The 23089-nt window shown below is 43.2% G+C and overlaps 1 protein-coding gene across 1 annotated transcript; it reads right to left on the minus strand.

Annotated features, from left to right (window-relative positions):
• Positions 1-549: 549 nt before the first annotated feature.
• Positions 550-21262, minus strand: MILR1 (mast cell immunoglobulin like receptor 1). Its single transcript, XM_081219740.1, has 10 exons — positions 21058-21262; positions 16755-17015; positions 11188-11472; positions 10980-11069; positions 9486-9599; positions 2286-2375; positions 1698-1754; positions 1503-1571; positions 1004-1084; positions 550-783 (listed from the first exon to the last, which is right to left on the minus strand). The coding sequence occupies exons 1-9, from the start codon at positions 21143-21145 to the stop codon at positions 1032-1034; spliced, it is 1107 nt and encodes a 368-aa protein (XP_081075866.1). The 5' UTR covers positions 21146-21262; the 3' UTR covers positions 550-783; positions 1004-1031.
• Between the last annotated feature and the right edge of the window lie 1827 nt (positions 21263-23089).

Consider the following 23089-nt stretch of genomic DNA (forward strand, 5'->3'; position numbering starts at 1 on the left):
AAGTTAAGGATCTCAAGATGAGGTCAACCTGGATTGACCTAAATCTGCTGACCAGTGTCTTTATAAGAGAAAGGCAGAGGGAGAGAAGGCCACGTGAAGATGAGGCAGAGATTAGAGAGGTGCTGCCACAAGCCAAGAAACACCAGGACCCCCCAGAAACTGGAAGTGGCAAGGGAGACTTCCCCAGAGCCTTTGGAGGGAGTGCAGCCCTGCTGGCACCTTGACTTTGGATTTCTGACCTCTGGAACCGTAAGAAAATACATTTCTGTTGTTTTAAACCACCAGTTTGTGGTAATTTGTTACAGCAGTCCTGGAAAACTAGTCTACTTCTCTCTTCTCCCTCCCCCAAGTCAACCCTGCGCTGTTCTCTTGACAGAGAGCTAATGGGAAATGCAGCACATAAAGGCATGCCTTTGACATGACCTAAATCTTGATGACTGAGAAAGTCCATGGAAATCAATATAAATAATTTTGCAGGCTTCCAAAAGCTGAGAGCAAATTTTAATGGCAATGGATAATAAATGTGTACTTGTTGAGTAATCTTGCCTTCCTCCAATAGTGACTGCAGGTGCCATTTTCTTCAGACACCTTTTCAAGGTCACCAGGTTTTGTTTTAGAATTTAGACATGGCTTTTGCTTTGTGTGTCTGCTTCTGAACCTTTAATGGGCATGGGGATGGGTAGATGATCGTTGTAACGCTTCCAGGGTGCACTTATGAAGAGCACAGTGGTTGAACAATTATCCTTTATTAAATGGTGTGGTCATGGGGGAAATGGTCCATGCCTAAAAATAGCAAAAGCATTTAAAAACTGTCACTAGTCAGGATCCTATCTGACAAACCTGTTGTCTGGTGACAGGATTGGATGTACCTGAAAGGGCCAAAGGAATAGTGTTTAAACATGAAAAACAGTGAGTCACTTTAGGTAACCAGGTGAAACCTTTTTAAGTGTCAATCAAGTTTGATTTTTTGTTATGTAAATCAGCTTTATATAAAGCATCTTACCCTGAGATGTAGTTTCTATCTTTAAATCTCAGAAGATGAGTTCAGAATAGACATATCCAGTTTTACAATCATTACAGGTTTCTATAATATAAAAGAGAAAATAATTCAGTAAACTTAGGATATATATCCATAGAAGCTCTTAAAAAAATCTATTTTAATAGCTGGGTGGCCTGACAGAACCAAGTATTAACTGTTTTTTTTTTTTCCTGGACTATATTAAATGATTTATTCTTGAAAAGTTTTTAGAAGTGCACCTGCATCCTTCTCTCTGGATTCTTTATATGATATTCTCCCCACCACATCCTTCTTTCCTCCCCATCTACCCATCTCCTGATGAAATTTGTTAGGGGCCGTGGTACTGATTGCTATTGGTTTCCTAGGGTATGCATGTTGCCCCCATTCATCCCATCCTTGGGTTCCTAAAGCCTAGGAGTATGGTGACCTCACAGAGACTACTCTCCCATTACAATAGCATCCTTTATCCCAAACTGTGGCTCACCCTGATCTCTCGGTGCCACCTCCTGGAACATGGGGGTGGCATAATGTATCTCCTGAGAGTATTCAGTCCCTGGGTAAAAGACAAGAAACAGAGTTATTGGGCCTATAATCCAAATCTCTGATCACTTGAGGGCAGTGGCTTGCCAGCTACCCTCACAATGTCATGTCACCTCTGGACTTTGCAGAGAGTACTTACCATCTCGGGCTTTGGAAACACATTGCCTTGGTTCTAAGCCTGGCACAGATTTCTCATCTGTATAATGGGAATGATATAAATTGGGAGTTAGTGATGTTTGTACCAGACAGGGCAGGTAAATTGCTTAGCACTGTGCCTGGCATATGGCTGGCCCTCAGTCAATGTTGGCTGGGATTGTTCTCATTGTTGGCCAAGGGTCCTGGGTCTGTTTACTATAAAGCAGCAAATGATGCCAGCCTTAAGAGGTGATCATCAAAGAGATTGGAACACAGTGTGGATCATTCTGAACTGATAGAAAAAAATCTCCAAGATACGTTGTTAAGTGAAAAAATCAAGGTGTAGAATGACATATCTATGACATGCTACCATTGCTACCATTTATTTAGATGCTAACATACACATAAAATTTCTGTGGAAGGATCTTAAAAATTGGTTATTGCCCCTGGAAAGTAGGATAGGGTGTCGGGATGGGAGGGAGACACTATACTCTGCTTCTGCAATTTTTTACACATGTGTCTGTACGACCTTAAAGATTTTTTAAAGACAAAAACCCCAGACCAACCAAAATCGCCAACAAAGTTCTCTTACCTGCTTGATTTTTACAGATATTTGCATATATTCCATCTTCCATGGGTGTATTTCCATAGACTCTGGGTGCGTTATCTTTCATAGCTTTCCCTATAAAAATTGGTGCAGAATCATTAAATTAAACTACTTCAGCCACAGGAGAGGAATTCCCCAGAGTTCTGAAAGAATGACCTGCTCCAATGGCCTAAACTGTTGTCTATTAAAAGAAAACCATAGACTCAGCAAGGAGTCCATAGCATCTGCTTCTCTAAGGCAGAAACCCTTCTGATTTATTTTCTTGGGTCTGCAAATAACATCCTTTGCCTATCAGATTATGCTTGAGATGGCCAGAGACACCTTTTCTTTCCTTCACTGAAAAGAATAGGCTGTAAAAAGCTTTGTAATGTCTGCAAGAGATAGTAAATTACCCAGCTGAGTTCCATTTAGTCCTGGCCAGTACTCAAGAATATTAATTCCACTTTTGTAAGACCCTGCGATTTTTGTAGGAAGAGGAGACATGTTTTTTAAAAGTATGAGATGCAATAAATTTAAGAGGATTGAAATCATATCAAGCATCCTTTCTGATCACAACAGTATGAGACTAGAAATCACCTACAAGAAAAACACGGCAAAAAACACAAACACATGGAGGATAAACAATATGCTACTAAACAACCAATGAGTCACTGAAGAAATTAAAGAGGAAATTAAAAAAATACCTGGAGACAAATGAAAATGGAAGCACAACCATCCAAAATCTAAGGGACCCAGCAAAAGCAGTTCTAAGAGAGAAGTTTATTGCAATACAATCCTAGCTCAGGAAACAAGAAAAATCATAAATAAACAACCTAACTTTACACCTAAAGGAAATAGAAAAAGAAGAAAAGTTAGTAGAAGGAAAGAAATAATAAAGATCAGAGCAGGAATAAGTGAAATAGAGACTAAAAGAAAACAATAGAAAAGATTGATGAAACTAAGAACTGGTTCTATGAAAAGCCAAACAAAATTGATACACCTTTAGCTAGGTTCATCAAGAAAATAGAGAGCTCAAATAAATAAAATCAGACATGAAAGAAGTTAAGACTGACACCACAGAAATACAAAGGGCTGTAAGAGATTACTACAAACAATTATACACCAATAAAATAGAAAACCTAGAGGAAATGGATAAATTCCTAAAATGTACAATCTCCTAAGACTCAATCAGGAAGAAATAGAAAATATGAAGACACCAATTACCATTCAATATGAAATTGAATCAGTAATCAAAAAACTCCCAACAAACAAAAGACCCAGACCAGATGGCTTCACAGGTGAATTCTACAAAATGTTGAAGAGGAAGGAACACTTTCAAACTCATTCTATGAGGCCAGTATCACCCTGATATCAAAGACAAAGACACCAGACAAAAAGAAAATTACAGGCCAGGGCTCCCCTGGTGGCACAGTGGTTGAGAGTCTGCCTGCCGATGCAGGGGAGGTGGGTTCGTGCTCCGGTCCAGGAAGATCCCACATGCCGCGGAGCGGCTAGGCCCGTGAGCCATGGCTGCTGAGCCTGCGCATCCAGAGCCTGTGCTCCGCAACAGGAGAGGCCACAACAGTGAGAGGCCCACATACCGCAAAAAAAACACCCCAAAATTACAGGCCAATATAACTGATGAACATAGATGCAAAAAGCCTCAACAAAATATTAGCAAACCAAATTCAACAATATATTGAAAGGATCATACACCATGATCAAGTGAGATTTATCCCAGAGATACAAGGATGTTTCAATATCCGCAAATCAACGTGATACACCACATTAACAAATTGCATAACAATTATTTGATCATCTCAATAGATGCAGAAAAAAGTTTGGACAAAATTCAACCTCAATTTATGGTAAAAACTGTCAACAACATGGGTATAGAGGGAACATGCCTCAACATAATAAAGACCATATATAACAAGCCCACGGCTAACATTATACTCAGTAATGAAAAGCTGAAAGCATTTCCTCTAAGATCAGGAACAAGACAAGGATGCTCACTCTTGCCACTTTTATTGAAAATAGTATTGGTAGTCCTAGCCATAGCAATCAGACAAGAAGAAGAAAAAAAGGAATCCAAATCGGAAAGAGAAAAGTAAAACTGTCACTGTTTGCAGATGACATGATACTATATATAGAAAATCCTAAAGATGCCACCAAAGAATTAGAACTGTTAGAACAAATAAATGAATTCAGTAAAGTTTCAGGATACAAAATTAATATACAGAAATCAGTTGCATTTCTACACACCAAAAATGAACTATCTGAAAGAGAAATTAAGAAAACAATCCTATTTGTAATTGCACCAAAAAGAATAAAATACCTAGGAATAAATCTAACCAAGGAGGTAAAAGACCTGTACTTGGAAAACTATAGGACACTGATGAAAGAAATTGAAGACAACACAAACAAATGGAAAGATATACCATGCTCACAGATTGGAAGAATTAATATTGTAAATGACTGTACTCCCCAAGGCAATCTACAGGTTCAGAGCAATCCCTGTCAAATTAGCAATGGGATTTTTCACAGAATTAGGACAAATAATTCTAACATTTGCATGGAAACACAAAAGACCTCAAATAGCCAAAACAACCCTGAGAAAGAACAAAGGTGGAGGTATCATGCTCTCTAATTTCAAACTGTACTACAGAGGTACAATAATCAAAGCAGTATGGGACTGGCACAAAAAACAGACACATAGATCAATGAAACAGACTAGAGCACCCAGAAATGAACCCACGCTTATATGGTCAATTAATTTACCACAAAGGAGGTAAGAATATACAATAGGGAACAACAACACAGTAAATGGCATTGGGAAAACTGGACAGCCACATGCAAAAGAATCAACTGGGGCTTCCCTGGTGGTGCAGTGATTGAGAGTCCGCCTGCCGACGCAGGGGATGCGGGTTCGTGCCCCGGTCTGGGAAGATCCCACATGCCGCGGAGCGGCTGGGCCCGTGAGCCATGGCCGCTGAGCCTGCGCGTCCAGAGCCTGTGCTCCGCAACGGGAGAGGCCACAACAGTGAGAGGCCCGCGTACCGCAAAAAAAAAAAAAAAAAAAAAAAAAAGAATCAACTGGCCTACTTTATCACACCATCTACAAAAATAAACTCAAAATGGATTAAAGACCTAAATGTAAGATCTGAAACCATAAAACGCCCAGAAGAAAACATAGGTAGTATGCTCTTTGACATTGCTCTTTTTTTGTTGTTGTTTTGTTTTCTTTTTCTGATACGCGGGCCTCTCACTGTTGTGGCCTCTCCCGTTGCGGAGCACAGGCTCCAGACGCGCAGGCTCAGCGGCCATGGCTCTCGGGCCCAGCTGCTCCGCGGCATGTGGGATCTTCCCGGACCGGGGCACGAACCCGTGTCCCCTGCATCGGCAGGCGGACTCTCAACCACTGCGCCACCAGGGAAGCCCTGACATTGCTCTTAGCAATATTTTTTTGGCTCTGTCTCCTCAGGTAAGGGAAGCAAAAGCAAAAATAAACAAATGGGACTACATCAAACTTGCACAGTGAAGGAGATTATCAATAAAACAGAAAGGCAGCCTACTGAATGGGAGAAGATATTTGCAAATGATATGTCTGATAAGGGGTTAATATCCAAAATGTACAAATAACTCATGCAACTCAACATCAAAAAACCAAACCCAATTTAAAAACAGGCAGGGACTTTCTTGGTGGTCCAGTGGGTAAGACTGTGCTCCCAATGCAGGGGGCCTGGGTTCAATTCCTGACAGGGAACTAGATCCTGCATGCATGCCGCAACTAAGAGTTCGCATGCCACAACTAAGAGCCTGCATGCTGCAACTAAAAGATCCCACATGCTGCAACTAAGACCTGGTGTGGCCAAAAAAAAACAAATAAATATTTTTAAAAAAATTACCCCATTAAAAAAAATAAAAAATAAAAACAGGCAGAGGAACTGTATAGACATTTTCCAAAGAGGACATAAAGATGGCCAACAGGCACATGAAAAGATGCTCAACATCACTAAATCATCAGGGAAATGCAAATGAAAACCACACTGAGATATCACCTCACACCGGTCATAATGGCTACCATCAAAAAGATAACTAACAAGTGTTGGCAAGGATGTGGAGTAAAGGAAACCCTCATGCACTGTTGGTGGGAATGTAAATTGCTGCAGCCAATATGGAAAACAGTATGGAGGTTTCTCAAAAAATTAAAAATATGATCCAGCAATTCCACTTCTGGATATTTTTCTGAAGAAAACAAAACACTAATTTTAAAAGATATATGCACCCCTGTGTTCATTACAGCATTATTTACAACAAACAGCCAAGCTATGGAAGCAATCTAAGTGTCTGTTGATAGATGAATGGATAAAGAAGATGTGGTATGTGGTACACACACAATGGAATATTACTCAGCCATAATGAAGAATGAAATCTTGCCACTTGTGACAACATAGATACACCTAGAGGGTATTATGCTAAGTGAAATGAGTCAGACAGAGAAAGACAAATACTGTATGATTTCACTTATATGTGAAATCTGGAAAACAAAACGAACAAACATAACAAAAAACAGACACATAGATACAGAGAACAAACAGGTGGTTGCCACAGAGGTGGGGGGTGAATGAAATAAGTGAGAGAGATTAAGAAGTATAAACTTCAAGTTACAAAATAAATGTCAGGGACTTCCCTGGTGGTGCAGTGGTTAAGACTCTGTGCTCCCAATTCAGGGGGCCCGGGTTTGATCCCTGGTCAGGGAACCAGATCCCACATGCATGCCACAACTACAAGTTTGCATCCCACAACTAACGAGCCCACGTGCCACAAGGAGCCCAGGTACCAGAACTAAGGAGTCCACCTGCTGCAACTAAGACCCAGTGCAACCAAAATAAATAACTAAATAAATATATACAAAATAAATGAGTCACAGGGATGAAATGTACAGCATGGGAAATATAGTCAATAATATTGTAATAGCTTTGTAACGAGACTTACCATGGTCATTTTGTAATGTATAGAAATTTGAAGCACTCTGTTGTGCACCGGAAACTAACATAGTGTTGTAGGTTAATTATACTTCAATTTTAAAAATGCTTTACATTACAAAAAACAAAATTTTTTTAATGTATGAGATGTATACATTTTGACATCTGTTTTCAAGTCTCCTGTCAACTGAGTCCTGGATTTCCGTGAATTAGGACTTTAGAGATGGAAGAAGGCCAAGAGCCTAACATGTATCACTTAGTTCTCTCCCCAGGTCTGACAGTATCTCCCATGGCCCCATTTTACAGGTCAGAACGCTGAGGCTCAGGCAGGTGAAGGAGCCCATTCAATGCCCCGAAGCTCATTGGCAGGTGTCGGTCCTGAGACACAAACTGTCTTTTGTGTAAATCTCAATATTCCTCTGTAGTCGTGTGCCAAATGAAAAGGCCACTTTGAAATCTTAACTAGAGGTCATAAGACGTGAATTATGAAAAGTAGTAAATGAGGTCTAGTGGAGCACTTAAGGTGGGGCAGAGAGAATGAGGCTCTTTTTTTTTTTTTTTTTTTTTTGCGGTACGCGGGCCTCTCACTGTTGTGGCCTCTCCGGTTGTGGAGCACAGGCTCCGGACGCACAGGCTCAGTGGTTATGGCTCACAGGCCCAGCCGCTCTGCGGCATGTGGGATCTTCCCAGACCGGGGCACAAACCCGTGTCCCCTGCATCGGCAGGCGGACTCTCAACTACTGCGCCACCAGGGAAGCCCGAGAATGAGGCTCTTTTTGTCTTCACGTACTGAGCTTCCTCCGAGTGGAAGACCCAGTGAGGACACTGAAAAGTACAAAGCAAAGCTCTGTCAGTCTGAACCCACTACATCATTTGCAGGCTTTGTGCAAAATGAAAATGCAGGGCGTCTTGTTTAAAAATTACTGAGATTTGGGCTTGCCTGGTGGCGCAGTGGTTGGGAGTCCGCCTGCCGATGCAGGGGACACGGGTTCCTGCCCCAGTCCGGGAAGATCCCACATGCCGCGGAGCGACTAGGCCCGTGAGCCATGGCTGCTGAGCCTGTGCGTCCGGAGCCTGTGCTCCGCAACGGGAGAGGCCACAACGGTGAGAGGCCCGTGTACCGCAAAAAAAAAAAAAAAAAAAAAAAAAAAAAAAAAAAAAAATTACTGAGATTTGTACACCCACGTTCAAAGCAGCACTACTCACAATAGCCAAAAGGTGGAAGCAATGCAAGAGTTCATTGATGGGTGAATGGATAAACAAAGTGTTTGTGTGTGTTGTGTGTGTGTGTATGTACACATATGTGCGTGTGTGTGTATATATATATGTGTGTGTGTGTGTGTGTGTGTATATATATATATATATATATATATAATGGAATATTATTCAGCTTTTAAAATGGAGGAAAAAAAATTTTTTGGCCGCACCGCATGGTTTCTGGGATCTTAGTTCCCTGACCACAGATCAAACCCGTGCTCCCTGAAGTGGAAGCGTGGAGTTTTAACCCCTGAACCTCCAGGGAAGTCCTGAAATTAAGGAAATTCTGACACATATACAACAGGGATGAACCTTGAGGACATTGTGCTAAATGAAATAAGCCAGTTACAAAAGGACAAATACTGTATGATTCCATTTATATGCAATTTCTAAAGTAGTCAAATTCATAGAAAGTAGAATGGTGTTTGCCAGGGGCTGGGAGGAGAGAGAAATGAATGGGGAGTTACTGTTTAATGGGTACAGTTTCAGTTTTTGCAAGATGAAAAAGTAGATGGCTGGTGTTGGTTGCACAGGAATGTGAATGTACTTAATGCTACTGAATATATACTTAACAATGGCCAACAGGGTAAATTTTATTGTTATGCATATTTTACCACAATTAAAAAATAATATTAAAAATTTTTTTAATGTATTATGAATTTCAAGACAATGACAGCAGAGCATTACACTGTCTCCTTAGCATGGGGCCCTGTGTGACTGCACAGGTCACACACCCACAAGCAGTCTAAATAGGGACGTCTTTACCAGAGAAAAGAGAACTGTGCTAAGTGTGAACCGTTCAGGAAGTCCTTCATTACCTTCTCCTTTTGCATCTTTTTCTTCTCTTCTCATTTTCTTCACATCCCATTTCTGATTCCCCTTTCCCTTCCTCCTTGCCCTCACCCTGCTGTCTGTATCCAAAACCCAGGGAAAACAATGGCAAAGCTCCTAAGGAACTTACTTGCTTTGTACTTTGGTAGTATCCAAAATGCCAGAATTAGGATTATTACTATTAGCACCAGAAGCAGAAACCCCAGAAGCAGTAGCTGCAGGCAGAAAGGACAGCTCTCTCCTCCTGGAAGAAGACAGCATTCACTGGTCACTGCACAGCCTTCTTTTCCAATGATATTGAATTGTGAAATGTTCTGGAAAGGGTGATCACGACTGTCTCCCAGGTTAACCAATGTACCTTGCACCCTGAATCCCTGCCCTGCAACTTGAGAGTTAACTTGTTAGTGAGGTTCTTAAAGTTCATACCAAGTCCATCTTCCACAGGGGGTCATATACAAGGAAGAAAAAGCAGCACAGCATTTAACAGACAGATGTTGGCTACGTTGTTAGGGTCATAAGCCTGAGAACAGCTTCGCCATTTACTGGGCAAAGGCTTTAGTCATGTCGGCATGATTTATGTCACCCAAATACCTACCACTTATTGAGTGTTAATGATATGCAGTCATCGTGTTAAGCACTTTACATGCATTACCTTATTTTTCTCATTGGTATTACTCTCATTTTACAATTAAGTAGAGTAAGACTCAGAGAGGTTAAGTGACTTTCCTAAAGTCACACAGCTAGTGAATTGAAGGCTGTGATTTGTAGGCAAAAGCCTGACTCTGGAGCCTGACTCCAACAGGTTGCCTCACTTGTTAGAACTTACTGAACGCCCAGGTGTGGGCTCTGATCTTCTGAGGATGAGGCCACATAAACTAATTTTTGTTCTATCCTCCTACCTCGACCAATGTCCCTTCATAAGGCCAGATTTAAATCTAAAATTCTCAGACTCCTCAGAGTTCTGCACTGGAACATGACAGTATGGGGAGAGCCAGCCCCAGCCCTAGCCTGGCCCCCTTTCCACCCAGGCTCTGACCTGCACCCTAAGGAGCCTGACATGCACATGGACACCCCCAGCCTGCATGGCCAAATGCCATCCCACCACTCCCCACAAACAGCTCCCTTGTTGTGGGTCCAGGAATGTTCACATCCTTACCATGGTCCACCTTGGGAGGATGAGCTGGGAAGGAGACTTGTGCAGGCCCTGGAAGGTGGGTCCTGATCTGATTGGGTAGGGAATTCAGGTCTAGGAACATAGAGTAAGGTATAGAAAAGTGGGGATATAGGGTCCAGGTGGACAAATCCCCATGGCTTATGGGAAGCTTATGGGAAGACACATGGCTAAGAAGCACCAGAGCAGTGCCTTCCAAAACACAAGGTTGGGACAGGAGCCATTCTTGCCTCAAGGAAAGGGTGGCACTGGGAGTCTAGACTCACCAAGCATTAAACAGCCAAGCAGGTGAGTACAGGTGTTGGAAGTGAATTTAAAAAATGATTTTTAAAAAGCAAAAGAAAATCAAGAGACCCAGCAGCTTCAAGAAAGATGCAAATTCTAATGCGACTGCTTAGAACCTGAGCAGTGAAAAGTCAAGACAGGAAGAAGGGTCAAATCAGGAAGTCTTACTATTGATACAAGGTCCCTTCCTGCACCAGTTTCCAGGCTTTTCTTTGGTTCCTTTATGGCAGAAAGTAACCCCATCAGAATGTGTGGACCCTACAGAAGGAAAAGCATTTGGAGGCAGGTGGGCAAAGTGGGAAATGGGCGGGCAGAGGAGTAGCTGGTTTCTGGAAGTAAATCCAGATCCTGTTGAAAGAGTTCAGGTCGCCTTTACCTGTTGAGGGTATGGTGATGAGTTGACTGTATTTTGCATGGTCAGGCAATCTGTTTTTAGCTTCACACCTATACTCTTTCCGTTCTCCAGTGTTATTCTTGGTTAAGTTAAATTCAGCAGGCTCCCTTACATTCTTGGAGATAGCTGGTGATATGGCCATGTTTTTTTCAAAGAAAGTATAAATGATGGGCAGAGAGCCGTTGAATGAGATGCAGCGTAGCATTATGTATCTGTCTGTTTTTGTTTGAACAGCACTGATGTTCAGCACTGGTGCAGTCACTGGATCTAGAAAAATAAAAGTGCACGTTAGGGCTTCCCTGGTGGCGCAGTGGTTGAGAGTCCGCCTGCCGATACAGGAGACACGGGTTCGTGCCCAGGTCCAGGAAGATCCCACATGCCACGGAGCGGCTGGGCCCGTGAGCCATGGCCGCTGAGCCTGCGCGTCCGGAGCCTGTGCTCCGCAGCGGGAGAGGCCACAACAGTGAGAGGCCCGCGTACCGCAAAAAAAAAAAAAAAAATGCACGTTAAACAGATAAGCAGATTGGGTTCACTCACTCAGTCCACAAACATGGATGGGAGCCCTACTCTATTCCCAGCTGTTAACCCAAAGATGAATGACACCCCTCTTGAGAAGTCAAGTTGCTCACAAGAAGCTCCATCAGGAAGGATCAGTGGGTACGTGGTTAACCCCATGCCTCGTGGCATGAACCAGGTTCCGAGAAAGCCAGAGGGTGGAGGACGTCTCTCTGCTTTGAGGAATCAGAGCGCAAACTTGCCTTTCATCAGAATTCACAATTTTGTTTGTGGCTGATAGTATAATTTTGTCAAAGATCCAGCTCCAAGTATGTAGTTGAGAGGTGCTTTTATTCCCAATCATTATAAGATTGCAGTGGGTTTTTTTTAAATCAAAGAAATCTAAAAATATCATCTTTTCTAACTGTATTGTCATTGATAGAATGCGGCTGTACAATTATCTTTCACTTCCTCCCGAAAGAAGGAAGCAACCCTGATAAATAGAGTCAAGGAAAATTCTTGACCAGAAATGAGTGGGTTTGGTAAGCTCTGTAAGATCATACCCTATATAATAAATTATATAGCTGGATAGTGGGAGAATCCAGCTATATAATTTATTATATAATTCATTAATAAAACAGTATTATAGGGAAAGGAAAGATAATTGTTGAGTATCCATCATGTGTCGGGGTCACTACCCACATTATCTTGTTTCACTTCACAACCGTCCTACAAGGTGGACAGCATCATGCCCGTTGCACAGTTGAGCCAACGGTGATTCAGAGGCCACAGAGCTAGTAAATGGCAGAGCCAGGGCCGACTCCCAAGCATATGCGTTTGTTTTTAATAACATTGTGCCCACTTAACAAGTTGGCGCAGAAACAATGAAATATGTTTCATTGTTTAAGTCAAATCAAAGAAACTAATTTGGGCTTCCCTGGTGGTGCAGTGGTTGAGAGTCCGCCTGACAATGCAGGGGACACGGGTTCGTGCCCCGGTCCGGGAGGATCCCACATGCCGCGGAGCGGCTGGGTCTGTGAGCCATGGCCACTGAGCCTGCGCGTCCGGAGCCTGTGCTCCGCAACGGGAGAGACCACAACAGTGAGAGGCCCGCATACCGCAAAAAAAAAAAAAAAAAAAAAAAAAAAAAAAAGAAACTAATTTAGAGTCTTCTTGCTCCATCCCTTCCCTGAGCAGGAATCCCTGTGGCAGCATCCTTGACAGAATGGCACCCAGTGATGGTGGCCTCAAAGAGCAACTTTGTTTGGGAATAGCATCAACAGGATGTTTTTCCTGTGGAAATGAAATCTACCTCCTGTCATTTTCAGGAAGGAGGAGTTGAAACATTCATGAAGAAACAGAGAGCATGGACGTGTCTCTGCGATAAGATGATTCAAACTAGAATTACACTTCCCTGAGAGTTTGTAAAAGGACTGGTAAAGTGTATCACAGCATCACAGTGATCAAGGGAAGGGAGTGGTGACTCTTCAATAAATTAGTTATATTTTTTTAATTAAAGGAGCCCTTTAATGGGACTTCCCTGGTGGCGCATTGGTTAAGAATCCGCCTGCCAATGCAGGGGACAAGGGTTCAAGCCCTGGTCCAGGAAGATCCCACATGCCGCGGAGCAACTAAGCCCGTGCGCCACAACTACTGAGCCTGCGCTCTAGAGCCTGCGAGCCACAACTACTGAGCCCGCGTGCCACAACTACTGAAGCCCACACGCCACAATTACTGAAGCCTGTGCCCTCTAGGGCCAACGTGCTGCAACTACTGAAGCCCACATGCCTAGAGCCCGTGCTCTGCAACAAGAGAAACCATAGCAATGAGAAGCCTGCACGCTGCAACAAAGACCCAGTGCAGCCGAAAATCAATCAATCAGTCAATCAATCAAGGGGTCCTTTAAGGCTCATTCAGTTGCCACCTTCCCCAGAAAACTTTTCCTTAGTCCTCCAGGCAGAACTTCTCCCTTTTCCTCTGCTCCCTGTAACACTTGGTCCCATCCTCTTAATACTTTTCTACCTCTTATTACATGATCCACTTGGATGTCTCCTGGTCACCTCAAACATAACCTGTTTGAAACTGAACTCTAGTTAATCTGCTAGTTAATGAATCAATTGGTAGGTAGATAAACATATGTTAAAATCCTGTTCTTTTTTAAAATGTTTTTATTCATTCAATCATTCATTTATTTTCATTGTGCTAAGAACAGTTAACATGAGATCTACCTTCTTAACAAATGTTTAAGTGCACAGTACAGCACTGTTAACTATAGTCACAGTGTTGTACAGCAGGATCTCTAGAACGTACTCATCTTGCATAACCAAAACTTTATACCCCTTGAACAACAACTGCCATTTTTGCCCATCTCAGGAAATGACACCACTCCTCGTCAGCTGATCACACTTGACATCTGGAAGTCATTCTTGATTCCTTCCTCACGTTTACTACCTGTGATTCCAAATCTAATCAGTCAGCAAGTCCTGTTGTTTCTTTCTCCAAAATATATTTTGAATCCATCCACTTCTCTCCATCTCCACCATTGTTTGTCTCCTGGATGACGGCAGAAGCCTCCCAACCGATCCCCAACCTCTACCCTTGCCCTGCCCCACCCAGGATGAATTAACACTGAAGGTGATAAATTGGGCCTGATAAATAGGCCTGACTTGGCTCCCCCTCCCTTTCCAGTCTCACCTGGGGTCACACTCCCCTCATCAGACCTCCAGCCATACCAGTGTCCTATTAGGTCCTTCCCAACAGCCAAGTTCTTTCCTAAGTTGGAGCCCCCGGCACAGGTTATTGTCCCTTGACTAGAGCCTTTTTTCCCCTGTCTCTTCACGTAGCTAACCCCTTCTCATCCTTCAGGGCTCTTCTTAAATGCCATCCCTGTAGAAAGGCCTTCCCTAACTACCCTATCTAAGGAGGTCACTCCCCCATCCCGGACCTTTCTCCATCCCTGTGCCAGTTTCTTTTTCTTTATAACAATCCACACAGCTTGTGATTATGAATTTATTTGGGTACTTGGGTTTTATGCCTCCCCAAGTAGACTGTAAGCTCCACCAAGGCAGGAACTAATATATATCCAGGGCTCGGCACATCGGGGATATCATTAAATATTTGATGAGTGAATCAGTGATTCATGAATTTGTGTTCACGGCTCACATCCCTTAGTGGGTTGGGGACAAGATCATGCCTTAGGCATCATCGAAACCCTGGCAGCATCCAACACAATTACTTGCTTGGGGTCGGCATTCAGTAGGTATTTATTAATCTGACCTAAATGAAGATGATACAGGTTTTTATAATCTATTTAAAAAGTTCTACAGGGTGGTGTAATTACTGTAACACATTGCAAGAAACCTGTGCATTTGCTCTGAAGGCAGGATGTGGGAAGATTGTATACATATCTGTGGGATGGAAGCTCAGGAAGTGAAGACTTGGGGTTTTTTAAATCAATTGATTCAAGGCTTCAGCCTTGCACAGGAAGCTAGTGGTACACAGGTTCCCTGATGCCTAGTCTGTTCCTCTTTCTGCAAAACCAGGCTGCCCAGTCCAGCAGGAATCTGACCACCAGAGAATATTATCAGCCAGGGTACTGCCCTCACATCATCCACTACATCCCAGGCCATGTTTGCATGGTTTTCTTCTGTTTACATTTCATTTACAATTACAGCTTCCACTGAGTTTGTGTTCAAATTTGTCCTAAGATGGTTGGCTCTAATCCAGAGCCCATGGCATCCCTTCAAGTCTTACACAGAAATTTGCATCTGTAACATGTCTCAGTGAAAGTATCCACTGCTATCATTAGATTGTTAAAATGGTTATAACCTAAAAACCTGAGAACCGTTGACCTAGAGCAGAGGCGTCCAATGGAACTTTCTGTGATGATGAAAGTGTTCTGTGTCTGTGTTGTCTAATATAGCAGCCACCCCACATCTGTGGCTCTTGAGCACTTGAAATGGGACTAATGAGACTGAGGAAATGAATTTTTAAATTTCAAGTAATTTTAATTAACTTGAATTTTTTTTTTTTTTTTTTGCGGTCCACGGGCCTCTCACTGTTGTGGCCTCTCCCGTTGCAGAGCACAGGCTCCGGACGCGCAGGCTCAGCGGCCATGGCTCACGGGCCCAGCTGCTCCGTGGCATGTGGGATCCTCCCGGACCCGGGCACGAACCCGTGTCCCCTGCATCGGCAGGCAGACTCTCAACCACTTGCGCCACCAGAAAAGCCCAATTAACTTGAATTTAAACTTAAATAAAACATGTGGCTAGTGGCTACCATACTGGAGAGCACAGACCCAGAGAATCACTCAAAGATTCAATCAGTAAGTCAGGGCTCCTCTGTTTGGAAGACTCCAGGTACATGTATTACCTGGAAACACTCTCCCTCTCCCAGGAGTCCACTATCAACGTCACCTTCATGGATGAGGCCATTAATGCTAGGTTGTGAAAGGCTTGGGGTGGGAAGATGGGAGAGAAAAATATAAAAGTAATAAAATGTGGCTGGGGAGTTCCCTGGTTGCCTAGTGGTTAGGATCCCAGGCTTTCACTGCCGTGGCCCAGGTTCAGTCCCTGGTTGGGGAACTGAGATCCTGCAAGCTGCGTGTCGTGGCCAAAAAAATATGTTTGGGCAGGAAGAGTGCAGGCTGATGGCCATTGCAAAGGGAAGAAGTTGGGAAAAGCCTGGGGCTCTGGAGACCCTTGCCACAGGGTCCAACATTGCTTCTAAGACTTCTTATTTGAATCTTAAGAGAAAAAATCTTTTTTTTACCTACACAATGAGAATCCTAGAGTAAAGCATCTAGAAAAGATCTCAACAACTTTTCAGATGGTTGATGTAAGACTTTTTGCCTTGGGCCATCAGCATATTATTATCTGAAACAGCCAAAAGTATTTGGAGAAAAAGTGAAATGGAATCATTAAGGAAAAAGATCTCAGTGACATACTTGCCAGGCTCTTGAGCGAGTGTTAACAAGCAGAACAGGGAGCCCATCCTAGAATAGGAAAGAATCCCTGCAAATCACAGGGCCGCCGAGTAACAAGCACTCTACTTACCGACAAATGTGAAGTTGAACTCACGACTGTATTTTGAACAGTTAGAAACTTGGGCTTTGCATTTGTAGGGGCCCAAGTCACGGGCTTCTGAGATTGTTAGGTTAAAAGTCATGGGTCCATTCTGGGCGCTCAGGCATTTCTCACCCCGAAACAAAAAATAGGCGATCCGCAGTGATTTGTTCTGGTTGAAACAAGATAGAGATACATTCTGACCCCTCATGACTGCATCCGTTTGTGAGTTCAGATTTGGAGAAGGGAATTCTGGAAAGCAAAATAACACAAGAGAAAGTCCTCGTTACCATCCCTCAATAATAGCTCAGTGGTTGTCTACCCACATTTCGTGGGTCAAGGGGGTGGAGACCCTCTGTTCCTGGTGAACTTTCCAAAGGTAGGGGACATTTCTTGCCTGCACAGCCAGGCTGGACAGTGTGTGAGGAAACCTCAGTGCCTACAGAGGCCTCTCCCAGTGAGAGACGGGTAGCCTTACCAAGCTGTTTTGTGCTGGTTAGGAACTGACTGGTCACCAGTACCAGCCAAGGCCACTCTGTGACCATATTAGAGCAAGACAAAGACAAGATGACTCCATCATGTCTGAACACAGATGAAGACACAAACATGGTCCAAATACCAAAAATGGCCAAGTATCCCTCTAAACAATATGATTGACTGCTGCTGCTTTATTTTTTTTACATCTTTATTGGAGTATAATGACTGCTGCTTCTTTATCAGTCAGAGCTTTTGCCTTGCACTGCTCTTCTTATCTTTTAGATAAGAATTATTAAGATTCCCGACCATATCATTATTTCCAATTCCTAAAACAATCCAATTCAGAGTAAAGCCTGCTGCCTTGAATCTTCCTCCAAGTTACCTAACACAAATCTTACTGTAAGATGCCCTCTTGTTACTCCATGGTATGCATTTTCTCTTAAAACTCAACTTGGTTCAACTACACGTGTCCCTGGTGATCTTTGGCTGGAGGACGTTAATAGTTTGTACCTCTAAAAGATAAGGACTCTGGTAAACAATATTAACAATATTTAACAATTAACAATATTAACAAAATGAACAATATTTTTAAAATATCATCAGATATCTAGTTAGTGTTCTGATTCCCCCAATTGTCTGATTTTTCTTTTAGAATCCATAATGGTCTATTGTAGTTAGTTGCTATGTTTCTTATGACTTTTTTCATCTGTAGACCTTTCTGTCTCTTTTCTTTCCCCCTGCACTTTGCTTTTGTTTTTTTTTAAAATATACTTATTTTATTTATTTTATTTTTGGCTGCATTGGATCTTTGTTACTGCGTGCAGGCTTTCTCTAGTTGCGGTGAGCAGGGCTACTCTTCGTTGTGGTGCACGGGCTTCTCATTGTGGTGGCTTCTCTTGTTGTGGAGCATGGGCTCTAGGCGCATGGGCTTCAGTAGTTGTGCGTGGACTCAGTAGTTGTGGCTCGCGGGCTCTAGAGCGCAGGATCAGTAGTTGTGGTGCACAGGCCTAGCTGCTCCATGGCGTGTGGGATCTTCCCGGACCAGGGCTCGAACCCGTGTCCCCTGCATTGGCAGGCAGATTCTTAACCACTGCACCACCAGGGAAGCCCTTTATTTGTTGAAGATAGCAAGTTGTTTGCTCTGAAGTGTTTTCCATGGTCTGGATTTCATTAATTACATTCCCATGCTGTCCTTTCCATATTCTTCTGTCTCCTGTCAGAGGCTTGATGAAATTCAGATTAGCTTTTATTTAGCAAGAATGCAGCATATGGGGTAGGGTGTACTTCCATTAGGAGACAAAGAGTGTCAGGGTATCTCTCTTTTTGTTTGTTAGCAGACTTTGACGATAATTACCCAGAAAGCATTATTTCATTAGAGGTTGCAAAATGATGATATACCAATTCTCTTTTTCCTTCTTCATTTATCATCTGTAATTGTCTGAGGAGAAACACCCTTGTCAACTCTTTGGTTACACTGAGGTACAGTTTGCATAGAAAAGGGAGGATAGGGGACCCTGGTGGTCCAGTGGTTAAGACTCTGTGCTTCCAATGCAGGAGGTGCAGGTTCGATCCCTGGTCAGGGAACTAAGATCCCACATCCCGTGGCCAAAAAGAAGAAAAAAGAAAAATAACTATCCTAAAACTTTAAACTCCTCTATGGCAAAATTAAGAGAAGTAAAAGGCTAGAAGAAAATACTTAGAACATAAACGAAAGCATAGTATTTTTTTATGTACATAAACCAACAGCAAATTAATAAGAAAAAGACAATCCAATAAATGGGCAAATAATTTGAATAGGTAATTCCCAAAAGAAGAAATAGTGCTGGGGCTGAGGGATGGCTTGGGTGGAGGAGGGGTTTAGACCCCTCGAAAATGCCAAAACCTCCCTCCTTCTCTTTGATCTGGACAATTAATATTTTCTCAGCCTTATGTAAGCTCAGCTTCAAGATGAGACCTTGCCTCTCTTTCCAACCAGATAGCCATCCCTAAATGTCCTTTATATGGGTGTACTAGAGCTTTCACAGTCAACAAACATGAAAAAGAAGCTCAACTTTATGAGTGATGAGGCAACCACAAATTAAAACAACATGGAGGGCTTCCCTGGTAGCGCAGTGGTTAAGAATCTGCCTGCCAGTGCAAGGGACATGGGTTTGAGCCCTGGCCCAGGAATATCCCACATGCTGTGGAGCAACTAAGCCCATGCACCACAACAACTGAGCCTGCGCTCTAGAGCCTGCAAGCCACAACTACTGAGCCCATGTGCCACAACTACTGAAGCCCACACCCCTAGAGCCCGTGCTCCACACCGGGAGAAGCCATGACAATGAGAAGCCCACACACTTCAAGGAAGAGTAGCCCCCGCTCACCGCAACTAGAGAAAGCTCGCGCACAGCAACGAAGACCAAACACAGCCAAAAATAAATAAATAAAATTTTTAAAAAACAACATGGAGATATTATTTTGTACTCAGCATAGTGACACATTAAAAAACTGACTGTATCCACTGTTTGAGAGGGTGGGAAACTCACACTTACCCATGTCAGTGTTGGTGACCATGCACCAGTTCAGCATGTGGGGAGGGCAACTTAGCAGTATCTGTAACAATTCAAATGGACATGCCCTTGGACCCAACCATTTCACTTCTAGGATTTTATCCTACCTGAGTTCTCACACACTCATGTGTCCACAAAGCATGTTGTGTACAATGATGTTTACTGCAGTATTGTTTCTATTACAAAGAAAAAAAATGGAACAACCAGTAAGGGGATGATGGTTCAATGAATTATGGCCATGGGACTTCCCTGGTGGTGCAGTGGCTAAGACTCCGCACTCCCAGTGCAGGGGGTCTGGGTTCAATCCCTGCTCAGGGAACTAGATCACATGCATGCCACAACTAAGAGTTCGCATGCCACAACTGAGGAGCCTTCAAGCTGCAACTAAGACCTGGCACAGCCTAATTAATTACTTTAAAGATATTAAAAATTATTTTTAAAAAATGAATTATGGCTGAGTCCTATTATGAATTGCCATGCAGCTGTTGAAAAGAAAGGAACTAAATCTACATGTTCCTCTTAGAAAGATGTCTGGGATATATTGTTAATTTTAAAAAGGACAGGTCACAGAAGAGTTTGTTTACTATGATATTGAAACAAAAAGGGCTGTTAATAGTGGTGGCTTCTGGAAGTGGAGAGGGGAGAGGGATTGAGGGGATATAACAGAACTTTCACATTTTATAGTATAGCAACAACGACCTGAGCTAGCATTTGTTGATGGTTCCTCATACACTTGGCTCTGTACTGAGGCACAGGGCTTGTCTCAGTCCTCACAACAAGCCTCCCAGGGAAGTGCTTTTATTTTCCCCACTTCACAGAGGATAGAAATTAAGTTTTAAGTGGTTTCCTCGTGCGCACAGGCTGCCAGCTGGAAAACGGTAGAACCAGGGTTAGGACCACAACAGCCTAGCTCTATGGTGATAAACTGCCTCCCAGGATATATTTTTAGTGTTGCTTGACTTATTTGACAACAATTATGTGTTGATTTTTCTAATTAGAAAACAACAACAGAGAAAGAAGGAACCATTTCATTGTTAAAAAAAAAAAATCTCAATATTTTGTCTCTGAGTCTCAGGAAAGATTCTCCAACTCCCTTGCTAAAATCACTTCATTTTAAACAGTAGGTCATGGAAACGACTCTCCCCTTGGTTGTTCATCAGAAAGCACCAAAAAACCTGTTCATGAATGCGTATGATTTAAAGCTGACAGTCTCACCGTTTCGGTGAAAACAGCTTTAGTACAAGAGAGAAGTAAATGAAACTTACCATTTGTTTTTCTCATTCTTTCACAATCCAGTGCAGCCTTCTGAACTGAAAGAGAGAAAAGGGACATGAGAAAACTCTTTTTCCACATGTTGTTTTGGTTTGGAGATTCAAGCTTCAAAATGGTAAGTGAGCCTTATACTTGACAGCAGGAAAAATGCCCCCTAAGAACAGTCTGTTCAAATGGCCCCCACGTTCTAAATGAAATCGGGGAGGAGGGCAAAGGAGGCTTGGTGGCCTCCGGGGTTGGTGAGTCACATAGAGAACTTCCTCCTTTTTGACCAAGTTAAAGAAGTGGGAGTTGCGTGGATAAGCCTGACATAAGATGACTGGTTGATGTGACCCTGTGCTCCTCTGTGAGCTCTTGTAGGCAGAGAGAGATGTGACAGGTTGCCTCTAATTCAGGCTGGCAGGGAAGCTGGACAGTGGGAAAAAGAAAAAGTATTGTCTTTATGCAAACCCACCCAATCGTCTCTTTCTAGATACGGCCTGTGTCCAAAGGAATTTAGTGGAAGTTTGGTTTAGTCTTGTGAAGCAATATTGACTGTGTAGAGAGACACAGAGAAACATGGCAGCAGAAATGCCTGATTGTGTTAAATGTTGGCTTCTAGGCCCCACTCCAGGCTTACTGGGGATGAAACCTGGGACTCTGAATTTTCACAAGGGCCCGAGCGGTCTCAGAGTCTCTAAATTACAACCCTGAAGTGGTTAGTGATTCACTTCTCCGCAATCCAGAATTCTCCTGACTCTGCGAAGTGGATGCGGAAGTGGGTGCATGTTTTTGCTGTCGCCAGCCTGTAGTGGGGAGTGGGAAGGGGTGAGGGGTTCCCGAGTGGTGGGAGCTGTGATCAGGCTGGGCCACTTGGGTTACTGGTTCTTTTCTTTTTTTTTTAATTATTATTTTAAAATTTTTTGACTGCTCTGCACAGCTTGTGGGATCTTTGTTCCCCTGACCAGGGATTGAACCCAGGCCTCCACAGTGAAAGTGAGGAGTCCTAACCATTGGACCACCAGGGAATCCCGGGGTACTGGTTCTTGTTGCCACTGAGGGTTGGCCCTGTAGGTCTATTGCATTCCTGTGGACAGGTGCCCTCTCTGTGGGGGACACAGAGGTGCAGGCTCTTTCAGATCATCCAACCTCCAGTATTAATTCACTCCCAGTGCTCCTTTCTTGGGCTCCCCAGCTCCAGCCCGTGGTGGTCGGTCATTCCCAACCTCACACCTGGCCACTACTGGGGGTCTGAGCAGAGCCAGGACCTGCTGCCGTCACCCCCACTTCCTCCCTGTCTGGTTGCCACTGTCTGGAGGCAAATCGTCTTATTTAGGCTTCAGTTCATAAAAGGCCTTTATTTCCTTCTGACAGTAAAAGTTACTTCTCAGGCACCCACTCTTCTAACAAAGATGGCACTCGGTGCTTGACGGTGACTTCATATGGTGATGTTGGTGGCAATTTCTTTCACTAAAGAACCCCACAAGTTTAATCTCTGGTGGGATGACCCTTAACGCCAGAATTTCTGCTCAAGGGAATCGGAGGTTTCATTTTTGACATTTCCCAGGAGTATCTCATCCATCCTGGCCTGAGCAGAGGGTGGAGCTGGGTTCCCGAGAATTGTCATGCCCAGAAGATGGGGGGTCTTTAGAAAAGCTGACGTGTGTGGGGCATTTCTGTGTGTGGAACTTTCAGCTGGGGCAGGAAGCCCGCAGACCACAGCTTGGATACAAAGACAGCAAAGAAAACCAGAAGTGCTACTTAGAGCTGTTAGTAAACGTTGCTAGGAGTACCTTAGCAAGGCTCCAGAAAAGGATCATAGTCTGTCAAAGGTTCCACAACAAATCAGCTATGAAGTCTCAAGTGGAAAAAGAAAAAGTTCATCCATGGACCTGGCACATTCCTTAGGGCCCAAATCATGGCAAATCCACATTGTTATGGTCCACAATAATTCACCATATTGATAAGCTTGATAACAATAAATATAGTCAAACAAACAGTAAAGTTAGGCTTACTGTTGTCTAAGAGCTTTATACTGATAATCTC

This window comes from Mesoplodon bidens (genome assembly GCF_964165515.1).
Source record: "Mesoplodon bidens genome assembly, chromosome: 19".
In the NCBI taxonomy this organism is placed as follows: Eukaryota; Metazoa; Chordata; class Mammalia; order Artiodactyla; family Ziphiidae; genus Mesoplodon; species Mesoplodon bidens.